This window comes from Heptranchias perlo, chromosome 8, assembly GCF_035084215.1.
Source record: "Heptranchias perlo isolate sHepPer1 chromosome 8, sHepPer1.hap1, whole genome shotgun sequence".
NCBI classification, from domain to species: domain Eukaryota; kingdom Metazoa; phylum Chordata; class Chondrichthyes; order Hexanchiformes; family Hexanchidae; genus Heptranchias; species Heptranchias perlo.
In genome coordinates this window covers 86,473,155-86,497,675 of record NC_090332.1, presented here as the reverse complement: position 1 = coordinate 86,497,675, position 24,521 = coordinate 86,473,155, and the positions used below count along the sequence as shown (strand labels likewise).

Sequence of the window (24,521 nt, the reverse complement as noted above, 5' to 3'; positions counted from 1 at the left end):
GCCCAGAAAATCGGCAAGTGTCAAGACGCATCTGCCCAGGACTTCCGCCTCCAAAGTTCACAGGGTATCGGGGGTCCCCTGTTTCATGTGGCAATGATGGGCGCCTGCACGATCAGGGTTACGTCCAGGGCACCCGTCGTGTTAAAGAGACCAAAAGGTAGCTGGATTTGGGAGGAGGTTGCCGGTTCACTCCTTTACCCCACCCAGTAAAGGGCTTGTCTGCTATTTCTTCATGGGTCCAGGCCTAACTCCTGACCTGGGCCCCCAGGTGGGGCCTCCTACTTTGCCTTTGGATGGTTGGTACACACCAACAGTGTTCCACCGGATTCCTCTGAGGGACAGGAAAGCAGCAAGTTCCCAATTAGGGAGTCCCCTGGCCCTACCCCCTCCGAAACTCATGGCTTTCTTTGGGACAGGCAAGGCTCTACCATCCACAAGGCCAAACAGGAACTCTTACTTTAGGCCAGGACCTGGAGTATCTGGGTCCTGACCTAATTTACAGCCCTTCCAGTGGGCTCATGCCTACGTCGGAAGGGCTGAGGAATTTCCTGCCGCCTTATTTTTAACTCAGGAATGTTGATTTTTGGAAAAATGTACTTGCTTCTTTTAAATTGGAGGTTAAATCTCATCAGTCCAGTTCTGGCGAGGAAGATGTCATTTATTTAACTGCACTGTAAACTGTCATTAAATGTTCTAATTACGATGGTCAATCCAATTATGAAGTCCATTCGTTCACAATAATAAGGTATCAACATATACAATCTGTACAAGGATATGAATTAAAACCTAGTCTCTGGTCCTTGCACCTACATCATTGTAGACTATGAATATGCCAGAGGTAGGAATGATAAATCCAATTTGTAAGCGAAAGACAACTTTTTCAATGAAGCTTTTGCAATTCAGATGAATTCAGCATTACACCAATTAAGTTTGTTCATATCAAGAACTTTGTTTCTGTGCTGAAAGAATGCACACAATGGGCAATGTGGGTGGCCAGATTCTGTCACATGCTACTTAAATTCTTTATGATTTGGTTTAAGGATTTAAGAACACAAAGGCAAGATGAATCAAGCGTGTGCACGGGCATGTGAGATTGTGCGGTGCAGGAAAAAAAATGAGGAAAGATATTTGACCAATTTTATTTAAAGTTTTTGTTGAACTTCGTTGGGACTGGATGTGGACTTAGGCTGGTGTCCCACTATTTTGTTTTTGCTTCTGGTTTACAAGTAATAGGTAGCAATCTAGAAAGAAACCAAATTTAGAGGCCCTTAAAGTCCAGATCTAAAAGAAATTCTGATTGTCCATCGTTCTTCAAAATCCGTGTGGTGAAGGTTCTCCCACAGTGCTGTTAGGAAGGGAGTTCCAGGATTTTGACCCAGCGACGATGAAGGAACGGCGATATATTTCCAAGTCGGGATGGTGTGTGGCTTGGAGGGGGACGTGCAGGTGGTGTTGTTCCCATGTGCCTGCTGCCCTTGTCCTTCTAGGTGGTAGAGGTCGCGGGTTTGGGAGGCGATCCATTGAGCCATTGCACGAAGATTCTAATTTTGTTTCCTATCTCCTCTCAGTAATTACTAATACAAGGCTCAACAACACACTGATTTAAGATATTTACTATAAATTCCTCAGGCCACCACGCTGAAAATTATGCGGGAATGCACCTCTCAACAAAATGTTGCTCCTCTCCAGGAGCCAGGCCTCGGTTCCAATCTGGACCCAATTTCCACCACTGAAGAGGGTGTTGGACCTCTTTCTTGGTGTACTGGCTGCCAAGGAACTGCTCGACCTCAGGGATTAGGGAAGTGGGAACTTCCAGTGTAGGAATTTCCCTGCCCCCTCCCTCCTCCACATCAGTGGCTATGTTTGATGGGGGGGGGCAGAAGTTCCACCCCCCACAAACAAGGCCAGTGGAAACTCAGATTTCAAGTCGGGAACCAGCTTATCCGGAGTTACAGCGGGAGTGCGCAGGACGGGCCGAGGATTTCGGGCCATATTGGTTTTATCCTTGGGTGAGCCAGAAGGGAAACATGCATATCTGGCCACTGTGTGGCACCTATTCCAGCAAAAAAAAAACTCCGAGAGTAATATTTATGGTAATAATTTTTTTTAAAAATCAAATCCACGTCAAAAGCACAGGTGAATTATGATCTATGCATTGCTGATTGGAGTCATGCCTGTAGCCAGCCATCGAAATAACTGATGCAAACGCAATAATCCATTATTTTTAGACTCAATCCTATATTCGCACAAACCTATATTTAGCTTAAACAAGCTGCAATGCTGAAGACATTAGCTGATATTTCAGTCTGGGATGCGATCTTTATTTTTATCCCAAAATAGTAGCACTTCAAAATAGATACAAGAAGTTGTTCAGTTAAAAAAAAAATGACTTGCAGTCCTTAATAAGGAATTCTCATTCACAACAACTCATTCTTCTACATAGTACTTTTAACATAAAGAAACGTAGGGAATGAGCATTGGGAACCAAACCCCGAGCGGGGAAAAAATCAATTAGGAAGGATGACCAAAAGCTTGGTCGAAGTGGGGTGTTTGGAGAAGGTTTTTAAAGGAGGAGAGAGAGTTGGAGGGGCAGAGAGGCTTACAGAATGATTGCCAGAGAGCAGGACTGAGACAGCTGAAGGATTTTCCACTGACAGTGCGGGGAGTGGAAGAGGTGAATGTACAAAGAGGCCAGAAACAGAGCAACGGAGGATTCGGGAGGGGATATAAAGCTGAAGGGTTTTTCAAGTAAGGTTTCTTTTTAATGTTTTGTTGACACACGCGGTGATGAGGTAATTCAGCTGTGAACACACGATGATATTAACTTCCTCTACAAACGGAGAATTGCTGAAGAGCTGGAAAGAGTACTTTCAATATTAATGTCTCCACGTCTTTCTTTTCCCCTCCCATCTACCTGCAAAAAAATGGCATTTAACACCAAAGTAGCTGGCACGATCAGGCAGCACAATACGACAATGCATTTAAACTCCTGAATCGAATCTGGCAGATTTTCCTATTTCTGGGAAGAAAATCGGGCAGGAGGATCGCACATCCGGAAAGGGTCATAACTGAACAGCAAAATGGTCAACAGTGAAGGAAATAACTACAGTTACAATCACAGACGTTCCCTGTTGTTCTTTCCTCCCCTCCCCTTTGCCCAGCTCTGTACTTGCTTAAAAACTGTTAAATCTTTAACTTCTTCTAGTTCTGACGAAAGGTCATCGGCCTGAAACGTTAACTCTGTTTCTTTCTCCACAGATGCTGCCCGACCTGCTGAGTGTTTCCAGCATTTTCTGTTTTTAGTAGTTACAATAATATTTATTATACCAGTTGATAAGCGCAAGTTGGAATTCAAGAGCGTTGACTGTAGAACAAACACAAGGCAACTTCCAAGCATTAACCAGGAACCGACTCTTGTCATCACAAAGCAAAAATGGAAAATAATACATTTAATCTCAACACCAAAAGAGCAATCCCAAAGTCTGATTCAATGCACAAGTCAAATTTTAAACAGCCTTCTATTAAAACAGCATGAACTGCAAGGAGGTGACCATTAAAGAGAGACTACTTGGCAGCTCAACACTAAATAAATGTCATTCTTGTATCTCCATTCTTTCAGGGAATAGAAGTACAATTACACTGCTGTCCGCTATATCAGCTTTTACTGAAAGCTGAAACTCTCAAGTCGCTGAAGTGTAACTGATGCAATCTAGATAATTAGTTAGCCCTCTGCACGCAGCAAATGCATATACAATATCATTGCAAATATCCCCCATCTGTACACCAAAGACAGATGGTAGCTTCTTGCCAAAACCTTTTTTTTTCCCCCAAAGACAACTTACGCTAAAATGCAGGCGTGCTGATCAATATTTCAACCAGCCGCTTGAGACAAACTGGAAGTACTCACGTTTTGCAGGAAGGTCAAAGCCCAGTGTAATCTTGGACTCTCCGGTGTTACAGCCGTTTAGCTGGCGGCACGCTGACAATAACTTCGGCCCGGCAGCTCTGTGGATGCAGCCGTCGACTAAAAGTAAAACAAAGTGGAGGAAATCAAAACTCATTGTTTATCTCAGTCATTCATGTTACCACAAGTAATAATAGTAGGCCACTCCAGGATAGGCCGAAACCAAGCAAATCTGCACCAATTGATTTAAAATAACCCCCTTTTGATGAGTTTTAAAAGAGAACCAACAGAAAGACCCCTTCTTCAATATTACCACAGCATACTCTATTTTGCGGTTTCACTCAAAGGATAGAGAAGTAATCAGCTTTTACAGAGTGGAATCATTACAAAAATTGGATGGATTTTTGAAAACATAATTATATACCTGGGACATGCCGAGGTCAAATACTTAACCAAAAGTCACTTTCACTTTCAAGAGCTTACTTTACGACTAGCACATAGCACCTTTAATTACAGCAAAGATACTGGTAGAGAGTTGGCAAAAGAACCAGAGGCGACACGAGGAGAAATCTTTTTACTCAGCGAGTTGTTATGATCTGGAATGCGCTGTCTGAAAGGGTTGTGCAAGTAGATTCAATAGTAACTTTCAAGATGGAATTGGATAAATACTTGAAGGGGAAAAATTTGCAGGGCTATGGGGAAAGAGTAGGGGCGTGGGACTAATTGGGTAGCTCTTCCAAAGAGCCGGCACAGGAACGATGGGCCGAATGGCCTCCTTCTGTGCAGTATCATTCTATGAAAGAGAGAGTGCGAGCAAGGGACAGTCAGAGCGAGCGATGGGAGAGAAATGAGAGCGGGAGAAACAAAAAGCAAAATATATGTCGATACGAAGAATGAGATGGAGAGAAACAACGTCACAAATAAATGTAATGGTGATGAAAGAGAAAAAATTTTTTAAATAAAAAGGCAAACCCGTATCACAACTCCCAATGAGGAAACCTAAATGGCAAAACTTATTCTGGAAGGGGACACTGATAATAGACAAAAACTTTTTTATGATGATATCTCAGGGACGGACACATCTAATTGTAGTCGAGGAAAACCTCAAGGCTTGGAGCAAAAGTATATTTTATTTTATTTTATTTTTCAGCCCATTTTTACATGCAGCTCTCTCACAAAACACACTATTCTTGACGATAACATAAACAAAAGCAATAGTTCTCAAAACATTTCACATTCTGCTCCATCAAAAAATTCACAGCTTCTTACCCTCTCGTAACTAAGGCCATGGATACTGGCAAGTCTGAGGGGAAAACTCTCTCCTCCTTTCTTTCGGAATCTCTCTCCCTCACATTCCTTTCTATATCTCCCCCTTCACTGTCTCTCTCTCTCTCACCTTGCAATCTTTATCTCTTAGGTCCTTCTAATGAGTATTCCCCGCTATTTCATCCAATCTGCCTTTCACATCTCCAGTTTTTTTTTTGCGAGTTATGCTGTACTCCATCCCTCATCTGTCTCTCTCACCTTCCTTTCTGCATGTCTCGATTCCATTATTTCTGTATGTCTTTCTCTGTTCCTTCCTTTCTGTCTGTCACCTCCTCCCCTTCTGTCCATCTCTCAACTCCTTCCCGTCTTTCTCTTTTTTGCTGTTTGTTAATCCCTCTCCTTCCCTTTTCTTTCTCACTTCTCTCCCTCAGTATCTCTCTCCTGTTTTTTCTGTGTTTTTTTCTCCTCCTTCTTTTCTTTCTCTCTCACCCTTCCCTTCCCACTTTTATTTCTCAGTTTCTTTTTAAATTCTCTCTCTCCCCATCGCTATTTCTGGTTTGTTCTCTCTGTCTCCCTCCTCTTCTGGTTCACTTTCTTTTCTTTTTTTTTGCCCCTTTCTCTCTCCTCTACGTGGATAACCTCGAGTTTGGGCACTATGCATCTCTTCCGATTTTCATTTCCACTGAAGTCAAAAGAAATGAAAATCGGGAGAGACGTATAATGCCGGGAGCTGATCCAATATCGCCTGTTTTACACTATTGCCCAAAGTCAAAATTACCCACTATGTCTCTCTCTTTTCTCTGATGTGGAGATGCCGGTGATGGACTGGGGTGGTCAAATGTAAGGAATCTTACAACACCAGGTTATAGTCCAACAATTTTATTTTAAAATCACAAGCTTTCGGAGATTATCCCCTTCGTCAGGTGAATGAGTGAAAGGTTCTCAAATCGCATATCTTATATTAGGCTGGGACAGCATCACACCAATCAAAAGGTGTCGTTGTTGTTCAAACAGGCCAGTCACGGAGAACAGCACGTCCCAGTACACTGGATATACATTGTGTCAATTACACAGACAGAAAGAAAGAGACCCAAATGGCAGAGAGAGAGAGAGAGAGAGAGAGAGAGAGAGAATATTTTCTCGTTCCCCCTTCCCCACTTCTTGCTTCCCTCATCTGTTTATTTCTTCACTGGAGACTTCAGGATGAGAAGAGAGCAGACTCCTGAACAAGAGGGAGATCTGCTGGAACCAGGGCTTTGGGAACAGACCAGTTCTGTGCAGGAATGGGAGGGGGCAGGCTGGGTGCATAGTCGCAGCAAGAGAGATTGTGAAGAGTCGGAGGGTATGAGCCGCGATCTGGACTTCACAGATTGGGAGGCAATGGGTCATTGGTAACAAAGAGTGCAGCCCCTGATAACTTCAAAATAACCATAAAAATCATGGAAATTTATGGCACAGGAGGCCGCCATTCAACCCATTGTGTCTGTGCCGGCTGAAGAAGAGCTATCCAGCCTAATCCCACTTTCCATCTCTTGGTCCGTAGCCCTGTAGGTTACAGCACTTCAAGTGCACATCCAAGTACTTTTTAAATGAGTTGAGGGTTTCTGCCTCTTCCACCCTTTCAGGCAGTGAGTTCCAGACCCCCACCACCCTCTGGGTGAAAAACTTTCTCCTCAACTCCCTTCTAATCTTTCTACCAATTACTTTAAATCCATGCCCCCTGGTTATTGACCTCTTTGACAAGGAAAATAGATCCTTCCTATCGACTCTATCTAGGCCCCTCATAATTATATATACCTCAATTAAATCTCCCCTCAGCCTCCTCTGTTCCAAAGAGAACAACCCCAGCCTACCCAATCTTTCCTCATAGCTAAAATTCTCCAGTCCTGGCAATGTCCTCGGAAATCTCCTCTGTACCCTCTCTAGTGCAATCACATCTTTCCTGTAATGTGGTGACCAGAACTGTACGCAGTACTCCAGCTGTGGCTTAACCAATGTTTTATACAGTTTTAGCATAGTCTCCCTGCTCTTTTATTAGCCGAGGCATAGAATATAGGAAAGTATTCCATATGCCTTCTTAACCACCTTATCTACCTGTCCTGCTACCTTCAGGGATCTGTGGACATGCACTCCAAGGTCCCTCACTTCCTCTACACCTTTCAGTATCCTCCCATTTATTGTGTACTCCCTTGCCTTGTTTGCCCTCCCCAAATGCATTACCTCACACTTCTCCGGATTGAATTCCATTTGCCACTTTTCTGCCCACCTGACCAGTCCATTGACATCTTCCTGCAGTCTACAGCTTTCCCCCTCACTAATGAAGAGTGAAGTGGAGGGGAAGGGTCTCCGCCATGACCTGGAACCAATCGAAGAACTGAAACAGCCCCACCCTTCATACCAGCAGAATTCTATTAGTTTTCTAGATTTAAGGAGCCCTCATCACACACATCACATCAAAAATTCACATTTTAAATTTGCAAAGGTGCAAAAAGTGCAAACATGAGACGGTATTTCCTCAACTGCTCGCTCGCCCCACCTCTCACCCCCGCCCCCTACACTGCTGAAATTAATTGTATTGAATCAGATAATTAAGTGGATGTGACAAATCAGGCAGCACCTTTCCTTCCTATGGATCTCCCACAAGAGCAAAACATAAAGCGGTCATCACTTTTTCAGATTGGGTTTGATACTCCATAACGACTGCGACAAAAAATTAAGTAATTTTTGTCTAGTCTAGACTTTTCATTTGGAGCCAGTTATAACGCGTATGGAGTTTAAAAGCCAACTTCAATTAAAATCCACGCTGTCAGCCTAAATGGATACATATGTTGTACGTTTGCTTGGTGACAGGTTTGAGTGAGAAACCTACTTATATAATTCAAACATAAATAATGCTGCATGATTGTCTCAGTGACATGTATAACTGACAGCTCTTTTTTTTTTAATTGTAAACAATTTTACAACACCAAGTTATAGTCCAGCAATTTTATTTTAAATTCACAAGCTTTCGGAGGCTACCTCCTTCCTCAGGTGAACGATGCGGAAATGATTTTTTTTTTAAATTGAGTTGTCAGTTACTTAAATCCAAGGAGATCTGGCAACTGTTTCAGAGATAGTTAAGTAAGTTAATTGTTGAAATCAGAGAGAATCAGTTTGGAATCTCCAGGTCACTGTTCTTCCCGCAGTGTTGAGAATTATAAGAATCATTAAATGTGAAAAGACTAGTAATTTAATATAGAGCATGCAAACATTTTTTATTTCCCTTTCAAGGAGCTGGATAGAATAATTTCTATTGCTAATGTGTTACAGTACTGTTATTTATTGGCTCATTTATGTATTGTTCAATAAATTGACTTGATAGTTAAAGCCTCCTACCATGCACACTCTCTAAACTTGAATTAATTCAAAGCTCTGCTGCCCGTATCCCAACTCGCACCAAGTCCCATTCACCCATCACCCCCTGTGCTCACTGACCTACATTGGCTCCCGGTCAGGGAACGCCTCGGTTTTAAAATTCTCATCCTTGTTTTCAAATCCCTCCATGGCCTCGCCCCCTCCCTATCTCTGTAACATCCTCCAGCCCTACAACCCTCCGAGACCTCTGCGCTCCTCCAATTCTGGTCTCTTGTGCATCCCCGATTTTCATCGCTCCATCGTTGGCGGCCTTCAGTTCTCTAGGCCCTAAGCTCTGGAATTCCCTCCCTAAACCTCTCCGCATCTCTAAGTCTCTCTCCTCCTTTAAGATGCTGCTTAAAACCTACCTCTTTGACCGAGCTTTTGGTCATTTGTCTTTACATCTCCTTAAGTAGCTCGGTGTAAAATATTGTTTGATAACGCTCCTGTGAAGCGCCTTGGGACATTTTACTACGCTAAAGGAGCTATATAAATGCAAGTTGTTGTTGTCTCAAAGGTCTGATGTTGTAATGCTCCACTGCTTTTCAAAGACAGAAAAATCCCTGTGGAGGCACACGCAAATCTAGTAAGTAAAGCAATTAATGGAGAGGTTTTTTTCTGTACATTATCCTGGGCACATTATCGAAAGCTTACCTCAATCAAGGTACTCAAGTTCACAGAGGTTGGGATTCACCCATGAGAATACACTAAAAAATCTATAGTAAGGAGGGTAGAAAAGACCGGGGTCGGGGGGGGGTGGGGGAGATGCACTGTCGGAGCATCCCCCTCCCGTCAAATGAGCCATCTTTTTAAACCAATGTCTGTCCTCTCAGGAGGCTGTAAAAGATTCCATGGCATTATTCAAAGATGAGCAGGGGAGTTCTCCTGGCCAATAGATATCCCTCAACCAACAACCACATTATCTGGTCAATTATCTCATTGCTGTTTGTGGGACCTTGCTACGAGCAAATTGACTACCAGGTTTCCCTACAATATAACAGTGACTGCACTTCAGAAATACTTCATTGGCTGTGAAGCAATTTGAGACCTCCTGAGGTCATGAAAGGTGCAAGAAAAATGCAAGTTCTTTCTCTCTTCTTTCCTTCCTGTTAGGAACATAGGAACAGGAGTAGACCATTCAGCCCCTCAAGCCATTCAATTAGATCATGGCTGATCTGTACCTCAACTCCATTTACCTGTCATTGCTCCATATCCCTTGATACCATTACTTAACAAAAGTCCATCGATCTCCGTCTTGAAAGCTCTAAAAAGCATCCACAGCCATTTTGGGCAGAGAATTCCAGATTTCTACTACCCTGTGTTAAAAAGTGCTGCCTGATTTCCCTCTTAAATGGCTTAGCTCTAATTTTAAGATTATGTCCCCTCGTTCTTGATTCCCTCATCAGAGGAAATAGCTTCTCTGTATCTACCCTGTTGGATCCTTTTAACATTTTAAACACTTCGATCAGACCTCAATCACCAAAACTCAAGGGAATACAAGCCAAGTTTATGCAAATAAATCCAAATAATTGGTACAGCTCTCAAGAAGTCCCAAAGTGAGATCATCACGATGGAAATGAGAGGGGATAAAACATAAGGGAGGGACCAGTTAAAGGATTGAAAGTTAAGAGCCAGCCATAGATGACTCAGGGAGAGAAATGGGGGGAAAAGAGAGAAAAGAACTAAGAGTCATGGGGGAAATAGGAAGAGGAAATAGAGGATAAAAATAAGGAAGAGTACGAGGGAGTCAATGGATAATTGAGGTGGATGATTTAAAAAAAAGATGGGGAGGAATGGAAGAATGCTGTCCCACATTAGTGAGTCAGGAAGTTAAAAGGCGTCTGAGCCACTTATAGAAATGGACCCTTCATCTGGGTCACCAAAATCTTAGAATCAGGCTTGGGCCTATAATCTTTACTTTATTTACCTGTTGACTGTGGGTGCTGCAGGTGCCATGTTTTATTGTCTGTAACAATAATACCTAATTTTGACTAGAGTTAATAACAGTGAGATTTGAGATACTGTAGTTTGGCTTTGTATGTTTTGCTGGTCTTTTATCCTTGGATATGATTCATTTGCTCCTTTGAACTAGCATGTGTCACATTGTCTAGTATCACAATGCTCCCATATTCATTCACCACCTCTACCCAGACACAACTGTCAATGCAAACAAATAACTAATTTCTTACACAACGTAGGAAAAGATGAAAGCTTAGTGAATATGGCCCTTGGCCTCAATGAAATCTTGGTAACGCTGTATATTGACGCCCCCTGGGCTGTTTGATTCCGAACTTAATGCTTACAAAATTAAGTTTGCTCATGGCATTTTTCTCTTCATACCACACAGCACATTTTGTTTTACATTTTTATGTGTTTCACCTCATGCCATCATTTTGATTGTATTGTTTTCTAATTTAACTAGTTCGAGTTTAAAGAATGTGAAACCCACGTGTTGAAGGCGGTAAAGATACATGATTGGGCTGAGTTTCAACAGCAGGACAAAAAAAAAAATCAGAAATTTATAAGGAAAAGAGAAAAGAAAACAAGGAAAGGAGGTGCAGGACACTTCAAAATATATCTGAAAAAGTGTCAAAAATCATAATTTCACACCTTCACTTCTGCCGTCAAAAATTTCTAAATCACCGCAAAAATTGCATTTTTGTGTCCCTTTTTCCCCTACAGTACAACGATTGGAACATTGGGCATAGCTCAGCTTAAACCATGGCAGGTTCAAGTCCCACTTCTTTTCGTATGTCACTCGTGAGGCCACTGGGCTTCAGTTTCCGCAGAAAAACAAACTAAATTGCACAATCTTATCCCAAAACACCAACAACGTTCCTGAAATCCAATGTACTAAAAAGGAATTTATCTTTTACAGTCATCCTGAAGCAGTTGCCTTGGTAATAAGTCTTTATTCAGGGCTATTTCCCAATTGTAAACAATATTTTGAGTTGCCATTTTTTTTTGAAGCTACTCATCAGCTTTTCAGATGAGCTGGTCATTATCACATTTTTGTTTGTGGGATCTTGCTGTGCGCAAATTGGCTGCCGCGTTTCCTACATTACAACAGTGACTACACTTCAAAAAAGTACTTCATTGGCTGTAAGGCACTTTGGGGTGTCCTGAGGTCGTTAAAGGCTGCTATATTAATGCAAGTTTTTCTTTATATATATATATAAAACTAAATTATTAATGTGCAACCAATTTTGAGGATGTGAAACATTCACTCAGGGGAGCTGCTGAAACTTCGATAGATGGTATATTTCGTGTTCTTTCAAATGCCACTCCGGATTAGACAGACCACGAAAACTAAAAGGTAATTACAGACAATATTCTCCTCCATCCGCCTACGTAAAACTGCAATTACTGACAAAGATCTGCTCCTCAGCATTCCCATCAAAACTACAATCTCATTAAAATAACAATTTCTGCAGTACCTTTTTCCAAGGTCCATGGTTTATTTATGTTTTAAGCTTTAAAAGCAATCTTTGCTCAGTAGTTTGAATGTTAGTAGGAAGTTGGTGTGTAATTAACAGTTTAAAAACGTGTTGTTATCCTATCTTTCAAAAATGATAAAATGTCTCAAGTAGAACTTCATAACGAACTCGCTGATGAATAAGATCCAAAACTAAGTGCAATAAAGGGATCCTCACAAATGGCGTCATTATGGATGTCGTAACACTGAAAGTGAACAAAATCTCAAATCAAACTGTAGGTCCTGTATCATTTCTACGAACATTGGGCACTATTTATTTTACTTATACAATTTCTAGCAACCTAGCACAGATAAATTCTTGCTTCCTGCGTAAGACTATATAAATATATAGCAGGTATTCAAAATTCAGGGACGTCAGGAACATAAGCATCTGTTTTCTTCTACCATCGCGGTAGAATGATGTAAGTACGCCTCACTTAAATATCTCTGATCATCTCTCAGTTTATTGCATGCTTAGCTTGAAAAAATTCTGATGGTTTTATGGAGGTTTATAGTCTATAAATTGACTGCCTTATAAACAGACAAAAAAGAGCCTTGCTGTAAAGTACTCCTTAGACGCACTTCTATCATAGGGTAATATTTTAGTATTAACAAGACTATGTAAAAATAATTATAGGTGAATAAAAAGTGAACAGATGAGTGTGTGTTTTTACTTAAAAAAAAAACACATCTGAAGTGAGAGGCCACTTCATCCCTCAATAATACGATAGCATTTGTGTATGCATTTTAAAAAGAACAGCATCCCAGGTGGCTTAGCAAGTCCACCAGAAAGGTTCCAAGGAGATATGGTAGAGGCTATATTTCCCTCAGCTGCAAAATAGCACAACCAAGATTGAGTATTCACTGGGTTGGGAATCATGAGCCAAAACTGCCACTCCGTCACGCCATGTGCTGAAGGGGCAGCAATGTGACAAGACACCTTTAAGGGGGAGCTAGATAGGTACACAAGGGAGAAAGGAATAGAAGGATATGCCAATGGGGTTAGATGAAGAGGGGTGGGAGGAGGCTCATGTGGAGCATAAACGCCAGCATAGACCAGTTGGGCCGAATGGCCTGTTTCTGTGCTGTATTCTATGCGATTAAGTGTTAGACACCAGACAGCCTTATCTTTTTTGAGTTAGTGAACATGTTCAATTCAGATTCTTCTATTTGGGTCACCAGTTTTGACCCGTGTATCTGGTTCTGATGATGAAGTTTAAACGGGGTTAGAAAGAGAGATCAACGTGTGATCATCTCAGGTGATGGGAAGAGATCGTTTTTGCTGGAAAATACGACACTCTCACCCGTCTTGTGACACTTCATACATTACACCACTCTTGTCAAAGAGGCAAAATACGAGCGAGAATGAGAACAGCTGGCACAAGAAATGGTCACGGTCTGCGCTCTTACGCTTCAACCATAATGAAAATGTCATTCATTTATTTCAGCATTACTCGTCGGGGGTGAATCTCCTCGGAGCTCCGACGCAGTGACTTCAGCAGCAGAAGCTCAGTGGGAACTCCGTTTGTACACATGTGGTGGCAGAGCGGGGAACGCTCCAAAGAAATTCGCCCCCCGGTGACGGTTGACTATATACGACCACCGACGCTGGATCCAGAAGACGGCAGATTGGAACCGCAGTCATTCTTGACACAGCACAAAGTAGTCTTGAAACTTTGGGGGGGTGGGGGGGGCGGGGGGGAGATTCTTTTGAAACTCGTGCCGCAATAATTTCTTCTTCTCCCTCCCCCCACCTCACCCGCCCCAATGCCACCTCATCAGCGATTGATCCAGGATCTGTACAGTATAGTGCACAGGGGCAACTCGGTACTTAGTAACTCTGCCTTCAATTACAGCAGAACAGGTGCTGTAAGGTAACAAAATGATCCCAAGGGTAGGCACTGTCAGAAGGAATGTCAGTTTTTAAAAAAGCTCCATAATTACTCGCTATCACGCATTACTTGTACTAACAGGCAGATCCAACCATATTAAAAGGAGTTTAAAGCAAATCTCTACGGTCTGTTTAAACAACAGTTTTAAATTGATGTTTCTTTCTAATTCGCAGCTGTTTCAAATCAAGATACACAGTGTGAACAATCTATTACAACCTTAGATCAAAGTTCGAATATCTGCCGCATAATAAAAATCACGATTTGCAACGGTTAATCACGGTCGACTTTCAAGTGCTCCAAAGAACAACTTTCATTTCTATAGCGTTCACTACGTACAGAAACATCACAGAGCACTTTTCAGAGAACACCATGTCGAAGAAGAAGATCACAGAGGGAGGGAAGGGTGAGGCCGCAGAGATTGGAAGGTGAAACATGAGAATCTTAAAAGTCGATTCTCTGGTCATTATCTCATTGGTGTTTGTGGGACCTTGCTGTGCGCAAATTGGCTGCCGCGTTTCCTACATTACAACAGGGACTACACTTCAAAAAGTACTTCATTGGCTGTAAAGCACTTTGGGACGTCCTGAGGTTGTGGATGGCGCTATATAAATGAGAGTTCTATCTTTCTTAAATGTGCGAATTAGGGTTTTGGCGACGGAAGGAGAAGCGATGGGGATAAGAACACAAGAAATAGGAGCAGGAGTAGGCCATATGGCCCCTCGATCCAGCTCTGCCATTCAATAAGATCATGGCTGATCTTCAACCTTAACTCCACTTTCCCGCCCCGATCCCCACATCTTTTGACTCCCTTACAGTCCAAAAATCTATCGATCTCAGCCTTGAATATACTCAATGACTGAGCATCCACAGCCCTCTGGGGTAGAGAATTCCAAAGATTCACTACCCTCTGAGTGAAGAAATTCCTCCTCACCTCGGTCCTAAATGGCCGACCCCTTATCCTGAGACGACACCCCCCACTTCTAGACTCTCCAGCCTGGGAAACAGCCTCTCAGCATCTACCCTGTCAAGCCCTCTCAGAATCTTATATGTTTCAATGAGATCACCTCTCATTCTTCTAAACTCCAGAGAGTAGTGAGTAGGGATAGGATGGAGCAGTTGATATTGCAGAGGTGAATGGATTGATATGGAAGAGGAAACTGAGCAGTGAGTTGAGCAGTACACCAAGATTCCATGCCTTTGGTCTTAGCCTGAGGTTGCAGACGGAGAGGTAGATGGAGTTGAGAGTGGAAGCAAGTAGTTGTTTATATGAGCTGAAGGGGATAAGCTTTGGTTTTGCCAACATTTAGCTGGAGGAAATTTCAGCTCATCCAGGTCTTAATGTCCACGCAACTGGAGGCGGTGGCGATAGCTTGGCACTCTGAATGGAGAAATTTAGCCGGCAGTTGTTAAGTATTATTGCTTCAATTCTGGGGATGGTAACAGTGTGCTTTTGCAGTGCAACTTTCAAGACTTAGCGTTCTACGACAGTTTACAAAAAATATTTTCAGCAATGATCAAAATCCATTTTGAACTTGAAATACCAACAAGAGTCAAGGAAACATATGCATGGTGGTACTGCTTTCAGTTCCTGATCTCAGCAATCTTGCTGTGGGGGAGGAAGAGGGGAAAACTGCGTCCAATTCTGGACACCACACTTAAGGAGGAATGTGAAGGCCTTGGAGAGGATGCACAGGAGATTTGCTGGAATGGCACCAGGGATGCGGGACTTTAGTTACGTGGAGAGCTGGGATTGTTCACCTTAGAGCAGGGAAGGCTAAGAGGAGATTTGATAGAGGTGTTCAAAATCACGAACGGTTTTGATAGAGTAAATAAGGAGAAACTGTTTCCAATGGCAGAAGGGTCGGTAACCAGAGGGCACAGATTTAAAATAAATGGCAAAAGAACCAGAGGCGACATGAGGAGAAATCTTTTTACGCAGCGAGTTGTGATGATCTGGAATGCGCTGCCTGAAAGGGCGGTGGAAGCAGATTCAACAATAACTTTCAAAAGGAAATTGGATAAATACTTGAAGGGGAAATAATTGCAGGGCAATGGGGAAAGAACAGTGGGGGAGTGGGACTAATTGGATAGCTTTCAAAGAGCCAGCACAGGCATGATAGGCCGAATGGCCTCCTTCTGCGCTGTATCATTCTATGGTTCTATGAAATCAAAGACATAGTTGGTGCCAGGTCTTGAAGGTCATGCCAGGTTGTAGCACAGCATTGACCGAAACTAATAAACTGTGTCTATATAGGAAGAAAAAGGAGGAAAAGAAGATTGCATACTCTGAGGAAATTAAGACAGAGATGTGGTTTAGAAAAGGAAGCAGCGAATCAGAAAAGGCTATTTTGGCCCATCAAGCTGACCCTTGCTACAAACTATGCATCATGAATTCCAATTCACCAATTTAACCTCCCAAGGGAAAGATCGGCCAAATTTCACTCTTATCCCTAAAGTTAATCAAACAGAACTACATTCCCACACGTCCATTATATGACCCCAAAATTAGTTTCCACAAATGAGATTTCCATAGTCCAAGCACCATTCAAATCATTTAACTCCAAGAATTAGCTTTTTTTTTTATTCGTTCATGGGATGTGGGCGTCACTGGCGAGGCCGGCATTTATTGCCCATATGTCTATAATCATTCCTACAACTTTCAATCACACTCGTAGCCATGCATCTGTAACCAAAAAATAAACAAAAAAGCAAAAGAAAGGCAGAAGTATGGGGGGAGCAGGGAAGAGGGGAAAGAGAGGCAAGGATGAAAGTTCAGTGGAAAAATTAACGGGAGATGAGCAAATCCTTTGTTTTTGGCATCACTGAGCAGAAACTTTGAGCGTGTTATAATTTTAATCCAAATTGCAAATCATGTCAGTTAGTTTGTTGTGTGTGTTTTACACCCTCGTCGCTTAGAACTGCAAAAAAAAAGTTATTATAAGGAAATGATAGTTCCTCATAATCAAGAGCAATCCAGTAATCATAGAGATGGCGTCACAAAATGACTCCATCACTGTGAGCACCACACAGCGACTGAATCGGCTAACTCAACAGCTGAAGTCTGTCAGGAAACCTGCCACTGAAAAATGTCAGGACAGGATGAAAACAAAATAAGCTGCCTGCACAAACTCAAACATTTATTCCTTAAAAATGGAACAGAAGTAAGCATTTAGGAAGAAAATAGTCCAATACTGGGATTAAGATAATGGATGATTCAAGCTTTGCTCCTACGGTTCATATTACCAGAAGCCCCCCACAAACATGCAATTATTTCTTTGTAATCACTCATTATTCTCCACTATCCAAAACTATTAACTTGCAGAGATGAATTACAATAACATCACTGTCTTCAAAGTAATTGTAACACCTTTTTTATACTAACCTTAATTAAAAAATAACTGATCAAAGACAGTGCTACTATTGTTGTCTTGTTAATGCAGAATGTGGTCAAGTGATTCATGGGAGGCTATACGAAAGGAATTAACATTTTGCTTTGGAACTGCAAAAATAAAGGATCTAAGTGTTCAGTTTTAATTATAGATCATTAATAGACCATAGTTTGAGACTTTATTACATATTATTCTTTTTTAAATTGTGATGGTAGAACCTGAGTAAAAAGTTGGGATTCAGTTTAGATACTAATCACAACCCACTCAATCTTTGCCCACAAGTAAACACCGGCATAGACCTGTTGGGCCGGATGGCCTGTTGATGTGCTGTTAATTCTATGTAAATACATATTATGTATCATGAAACGTTATGCACAGGTTCATGGTTTTTCATTCCCATTTTAGACTCCATGTACCATCTCAAACCATGAGTACGAACAACAGAGCTGATGTTCCTTCCTTAGGGAAAAATTCTTATGGTTATATTATCTAAATGCCCAGAGTAAATTACAGACTTATTATTCAGGCCAGACCATTCACAAATTACTTTACCATAAACAATGATGAAGGTAGACCACACGTATAATAGGCTCCAGTGCATCAACAAGCTGCATCCCATCGTGGTGGGAATTAAGATTCCCAAAGGTCTCCCATGCACTGTGCTTCGGAGCGGAGCCAAAAATCACCAAATGAAGGCAAGAATTTTTCCATAAGGAAGGAAAAGCGAAAAAATATGAAGGAATCAACCTTTCCCATCGCTTACAGACACTCCCTAATGGTCTGTTATAGAATGCCAACATTAGCTCTGTTGTTATTACTCATGGTTTGAGGTGGGTGTATCGCATATGGAATCTAAAATGGGAATGAAAAGTCATGAACAATAGAATCTGTGCATAAAGTTTCACAATACGTAATATCTTATTTCTCTGGGTAGCAAGGCAAAGTACAGTAAAATTGTCAGGGGGGAAAAAAGTATTGTAAAAGTCATAATCTGTTCCCTATTACTGTTACAAAGTCAAAAAGTTACTTTACCTTCTCTCCGCTACCCCTCATTAAGTTTTTTTATGACTCAAATAAGACTTAAATTCAAAATAAGGATAGAGACTCCAACATTACAGTTTCTAAATCTAATACAATAAAGTAAATTGAAGTTGTTTTTTTTTTAAAGAAAAACAAGCTTTGAAGCAACTGAATTTGAATCAGTGTCAACCTGCAGAAAGCTTGTTGGATGACACATGGCTAACCCATGTATAAGACAGCTAAATTTAAGACTATATGTAGATCTGTGACAGAGGTGAGCATATGTCAGTTTTGCTTATGCTGAGAATACCCAACCTAGATATTTAAATGTACTTGATGCCTGTTGTCAGTAGAACTCCCCCACTTCACAAAACTGGCAGTGAAAAAAAATGAATTTTATGCCATCCTTGCATTAACTGGTCCTTTATCTCATTGCCCTTTGTGGGACTTTGCTGTACACAAAATTGATGTCATGCTTGCCTACACAACAACAGTGACTGCATTTCAAAGTAATTCATTCTACGTGAAGTGTTTTGCAATGTTTCTAAGAAACATTAGAAGCTGTATAAATACAAGTAGATCTTTTTCTCATTTCCCAGTTCAAATCAAATCAATCACACCTGCACATTTATGAAGATCTCCTGGATTAGCAGACTTTAGGATCAATGTGGCTTCCTTTCATCACTGGAAACATGCAGTTGGAGCAGGGGAACTGCAGAATAGTGAAAGCTAGCCACTCTGCTACTCCAAGCAGTCTTTTCACATTGTAGATCAAATCAGTCTCTTTAACTAGGTCAGGTCTCTGTCTGTGCACCATAATTCTGCAGCCGTGGAAATTACCACAACACGGAATTTCTTCCTTAAAAGCTTTTCTCCCGCTTATTTTCCTCTCCCGAACAGTTTTCCATGTTATAACTGTATTGGAAGGAATATCTGATGCACCAAAAGCTGCCGTGCTAATTCCAAATGGTATCAAATGATCTTCTAATCACCATTGATATGGAACTCTGTAATCACCAAGCATTTCATATCTTGCACTATTCACCTGCAGATAAGTGTGCAAGATATGAAATGCATAAATATCATGTAACCCACTCATTGCAGCTCCTTAATCACCTGCCTTTGCAGAAGCTGAGTCGTGTTGAGGCAGTAAATGTGCAAAGTGGAGGGGAAAAACATTGAAATTTCATGAAAAGCAAAACACTGCGGATGCTGGAAACCTGAAATAAAAACAGAAAATGCTGGAAATACTCAGCGGGTCGGGCAGCATCTGTGGAGAAAGAAACAGAGTTAATATTTCAGGTCGAAGGCCTTTCATCAGAACTGGAAGATGTTAAAAGAGTTAAAGTTTTTGAACAAGTACAGAGGCAGGGAAAGGAGGGGAATGGAGGGGAGGGGAGGAAAGAACAAAAGGGAAGGTTTGTGATAGGGTAGAGGGCACGAGTGATTAAGTGACAAAAGGGATGATGGTGCAAGGCAAGGAGGGTGGTAATGGGATAGAGGTTAAGAAACAAAAGATTGATCAGGAGTAGCTGTAAATGGCAGCAGCAGAACCATTACCAGCACCGGCTGATCAAAAAAATGGGAGCAGTGGTTATGATCTGAAGTTACTGAAATCAATGTTGAGTCCGGAAGGTTGTAAAGTGCCTAAATGAAAGATGAGGTGCTGTTTGTCAAGGCAACTATGTATTAAGTGCTAACTATTACTGGAGACTTGGAGACCAAGCATATAAAGTGCTTTTAAATAGTTTACAATACACAATTTTACTAAAGAAAACCCACCCATCTAGCACTGCTTTCAATACTGCGCTTCTTTCTAATGAATTACATTGAGATTTATATCTCCCCAAAACCTCAACAGACTGGCTAAAGAATCGAACATTCTCATACCGTAGAATCTGGCTGGCCTCGTAGAAACTGACGGCGAGGTGCGGCAGAATTCTACGGACCCTGCACTGGGCAGGCAAAAATGTTTTTAATCAATTTTACCGTTGAGGCATCGACAGTGTGAACTGTGTTAGGGTGGGTTTCGGCTAATGCCTGGGTTACATTTCAAATAGCATGCTCACAGGAATAACCCTCAGGTGATCATTAAGATCTGCAAGTTTCACATGCACCCACCATTTCAAACTCAGGAGAGAATTTCTAACAAGTATTGACTTCCCATTGGGAGACCAGCTGGACCCAAAGAAATGTATATTTCCCTATTCTTTAATACAGGTGCTAAAAAATAACATTTTTTTTTTAAAGTTCCATTTAAAATTCAAATATAAATCTTTGAATGGACAAGATATAATGAACTCCTCTTCTGTCACACCAGGATCTTTTCAAGGTGTATAATTTAGTTGCATGGTACAATGAAACAAGGGCAGAATATTTTAATTAATGCAATCCAAACTTAAATGTGACACTAATTTTTCAAGAGGGAGGATAAAGACTCTCATCACATTTAGAAGCAAAATACTGCGGATGCTGGAAATATGAAGTAAAAGCAGAGAATGCTGCAGAAGCTCAGCAAGTGAGGCAGCATCTGTGGAGAAGGAAACAGAGTTAACGTTTCAGGTCGAAGACCTTTCGTCAGAGCTGCTTTTAAATAAAAATATTTTCAAGGTAGCTGTGGGAGTGGGTGGGCTTATAACGGACATTGGTTGACAGCCTATCCCCAGAAAGGGAGATAGAGAAATCGAGGAAGGGAAGGGAAGAGTCGGGAGATGGACCACGTGAAGGCGAGGGAAGGGTGGAAATTGGAAGCAAAGTTGATTAAATTTTCCAGTTCGGGGCGAGAGCAGGAAACGGCACCGATAGTCATCAATGTACCGGAAAATGAGGTGAGGGAGGGGACCTGAGTAGGACTAGAACAAGGAATGTTCCACGTATCCCACAAAAAGGCAGGCATAGCTGGGACCCATACGGGTTCCCATAGCGACACCTTTTATTTGGAGGAAGTGAGTGGAGTCAAAGGAGAAGTTGTTCAGTGCAAGAACAAGCTCAGCCAGGCTGAGGAGGGTGGTGGTGGATGGGGACTGGTTGGGCCTTCGTTCAAGGAAGAAGTGGAGGGCCCACAGGCCGTCCTGGTGGGGGTTGGAGGTGTAGAACGACTGGACGTCCATGGTGGAAAGGACACTGTTGGAGCCGGGGAACTGGAAACTGTTAAAGTGGCGGAGGGCGTCAGAAGAGTCGCGGATGTAGGTGGGAAGAGACTGGACAAGGGGAGAAAAAAGTATTAAGATAGCAGGAAACAAGTTCCGTTGGGCAAGAACAGGCTGAAACGATGGGTCTCTCGGGGCAGTCCTGTTTGTGGATCTTGGGAAGGAGGTAGAAGCGGGCTGTGCGGGGTTGGAGGACGATGAGGGTGGAGGCCTTGTGGGGGGAAGATCTCCAGAGGAGATGAGGTCAGTGACGGTCTGGGAAACCATGGCTTGATGTTTGGCGGTGGGGTCATGGTCCAGGGGGAGGTAGGAGGAGGTGTCGGAAAGTTGGCGTTCAGCCTCCGCAAGGTAGAAGTCTGTTCGTCACACAACAACAGCGCCGCCCTTGTCAGCAGGTTTAATGACAACGTCAGGGGTGGACCTGAGAGAACGGAGTGCTGCGAGCTCAGAGGGAGGTAGGTTAGAGTGAGTGAGGGGAATAGAGAAATTGAGACGGCCGTCGTCATGCCGGCAATTCGCAACGAAAAGATCAAGAGTGGGTAAGAGGCCAGAGGGAGGGGTCCAGGTGGAACGAGAATTCTGAAGACGGGAGAAAGGGTTCGCTGTGCGGGGGGGTGGGGGGAAGACTCCTGACCCAAGAACTGGGTACGGTGGCAAAAGTGACGGAAGAAGAGCTCAGCATCGTGTCGAGCTCGAAATTCATTGAGGTGGGGGTGTGAGGGGATGAAGCTAAGGCCTTTGCTGAGGACTGATCGTTCGGGGTCAGAGAGGGGAAGGTCAGAGGGGATAGTGAAAACACGACAAAGGGTGAGATTGGAGGGAGGGATGAGTTTTGACGAAATGTCTTTGACCTGAAACGTTAACTCTGTTTCTTTCTCCACAGATGCTACCTCACTTGCTGAGCTTCTCCAGCATTTTCTGTTTTTATTTCATCAGTTCCCTTGGAATAATTAACAGCTCATCGTGTTTCACAAAGCAACAACTTGCCTTGATAAAGCCATCAATCCATGTTAATCAAATATCGGTGTAAGCCCCAAGCTGTTTATTTGCCTTGCAGGCATAGAACAGTTTGTCAAGAAAGTCTGGTCTGATTGCTTTTTAGGTGCAATGTGCTTCAAAAGCCCATTTGTACTTCATGTGACCAAATTTCAACCAACTTTGGCTGCCTTTATGTTTCTGTACTGCTGTAGATGATAATTCTTACAGCAGCAGCAGTCTAAGGTAAATGAGACATCAATACTGCCTCTGGGGATGTTGGGAAGCATTTCAAGGGCTGTTTTGTCTCCCCACACCAGTAGAAGCAGCAGAGCCAGTACTCCGCTGCCAGCAGCAGCAGGCGGCGGCCAGCACCACTTTGTCAGGTTTCAGTCAGGCTGAGTGCCCGTGGAGACCAGCGACGTGCTTTTCCCAGCGGCTGCCCTGCAAAGATCGTCCTCAAGGAAAGCCCGGTGGCCAGTCAAGAAAAGTCACAACTTGTGGCTTTCAGACAAACAGGCAAGATGCGTGAGCTTGTGTGTGCGGAGTTGTTTGCATTGCCCCAGTGACTTGGAATCCATCCCGTAATGCAAATGAGGCAGTTTCCACAGTACAGGCAGCCAAGACAAACAGAACCATTTCTATTTGAAGCAATTCCGTATAATATAAAATTGGCCGTCAGATTATCTGCAGTGCATTTGCACTTCTCTCATACAAGTTCAAAAAGACACCTCAATTCTAGACACATATACACACATACATATACACACACACATATACACACATAAATAAATAATATACACATACATACTATATATACCTACACACATATTAAACGTGAAGCTCTGGCCCTTTTGGTAGATAGTTCCCCCTTTAGCCCAGTTGCCAGTGTCACATAGAATCTACAGCAATAAGGGTACAGGAGAACAGTGGACGCCAAAATTTAGGCATTGGTTTGGCTGATCAAAAGGACTTTTGATGACGCCAGATTCAGTTGCTTTCAATTTGCCCAACGCTTGCTTTTCAATGTGACTTTCTCGCACATGCGACACTACCGAGAAACACATATACACGGCAGAATGAAAGCTTCAACAGCCCGGAGATGGAGAAGTAGGTTTCATAACCACTTAAGCCCTGTAATAATTTGAACACAACTAAATAAAGTCACATCTGTACACCAAAAGATTCTTATCCGGAGGGCGAAATGTAAAACCAGCACCTTAAAGCAAACAAAGTGGTTTTTCTCTTTAAATAATGAAAACTGATGAAAGTATAGCAATAAAACAATACTTTATAACGTATTTTCCTTAGATCTATAAAAAGCTAAAACTACTGTCATATTTTCCTTTTCAGATTTCATAAATTGTGTCTAAAGGCTCCAGAAAATAGAGACATTTGTACTTCATTTCGCAAAAGTTTTCATTGCTAGACAGCTAGGAACAGGAGGAGGCCATTCAGCCCCTCGAGCCTGTTCCGCCATTCATTTAGATCATGGCTGATCTGTATCTTAACTCCATCGACCCGCCTTGGTTCTGTAACCCATAATAGCCATGTAACAGCTATCTGTGGCAGCAACGGGCATTTATCTTCCTTTGGTAAATCTGCAGTATCATTACACCATCTGAGAGACTGTATCAGCCACGCTTGTGCACAGTGATAACTAAGCAATCTGAACGGTGCTGCTACTAACCAAATACGTTGCAGCTATTTTATAAGCTTATCATTGTAGGTGCAGCACAGCAGGAGGCCATTTGGCCCATCATGCCTGTGCCGGCTCTTTGAAAGAGCTATCCAATTAGTCCCACTCCCCTGCTCTTTCCCCACAGCCCTGTAAATTTTTTCCCTTCATGTATTCATCCAATTCCCTTTTGAAAGTTACTATTGAATCTGCTTCCACTGCCCTTTCAGGCAGTGCATTCCCAATATAACTCAATTTTCAGCTGAAGCAAACATTCAGTTTGTTACAACACCGGAAGATATTTTCACAGGAAAGGTGACAAATAAGAATGGAGGAAGCTTTCAAAATCTAATTTAAAAAAAAAACATGCCAATTTGTTA

At 42.3% G+C, this 24,521-nt stretch overlaps 1 protein-coding gene across 2 annotated transcripts in view; it reads right to left on the bottom strand.

The window, feature by feature from the left end:
- LOC137324777 (ADP-ribose glycohydrolase MACROD1-like) overlaps positions 1–24,521 on the bottom strand; it is an 812,403-nt gene that overhangs the window by 533,576 nt on the left and 254,306 nt on the right. For both annotated transcript variants that reach the window (XM_067989466.1, XM_067989467.1), the window contains one exon: positions 3,908–4,024. In XM_067989466.1, the coding sequence (XP_067845567.1) occupies positions 3,908–4,024 (117 nt within the window). The remainder of the gene's footprint in view (positions 1–3,907; positions 4,025–24,521) is intronic.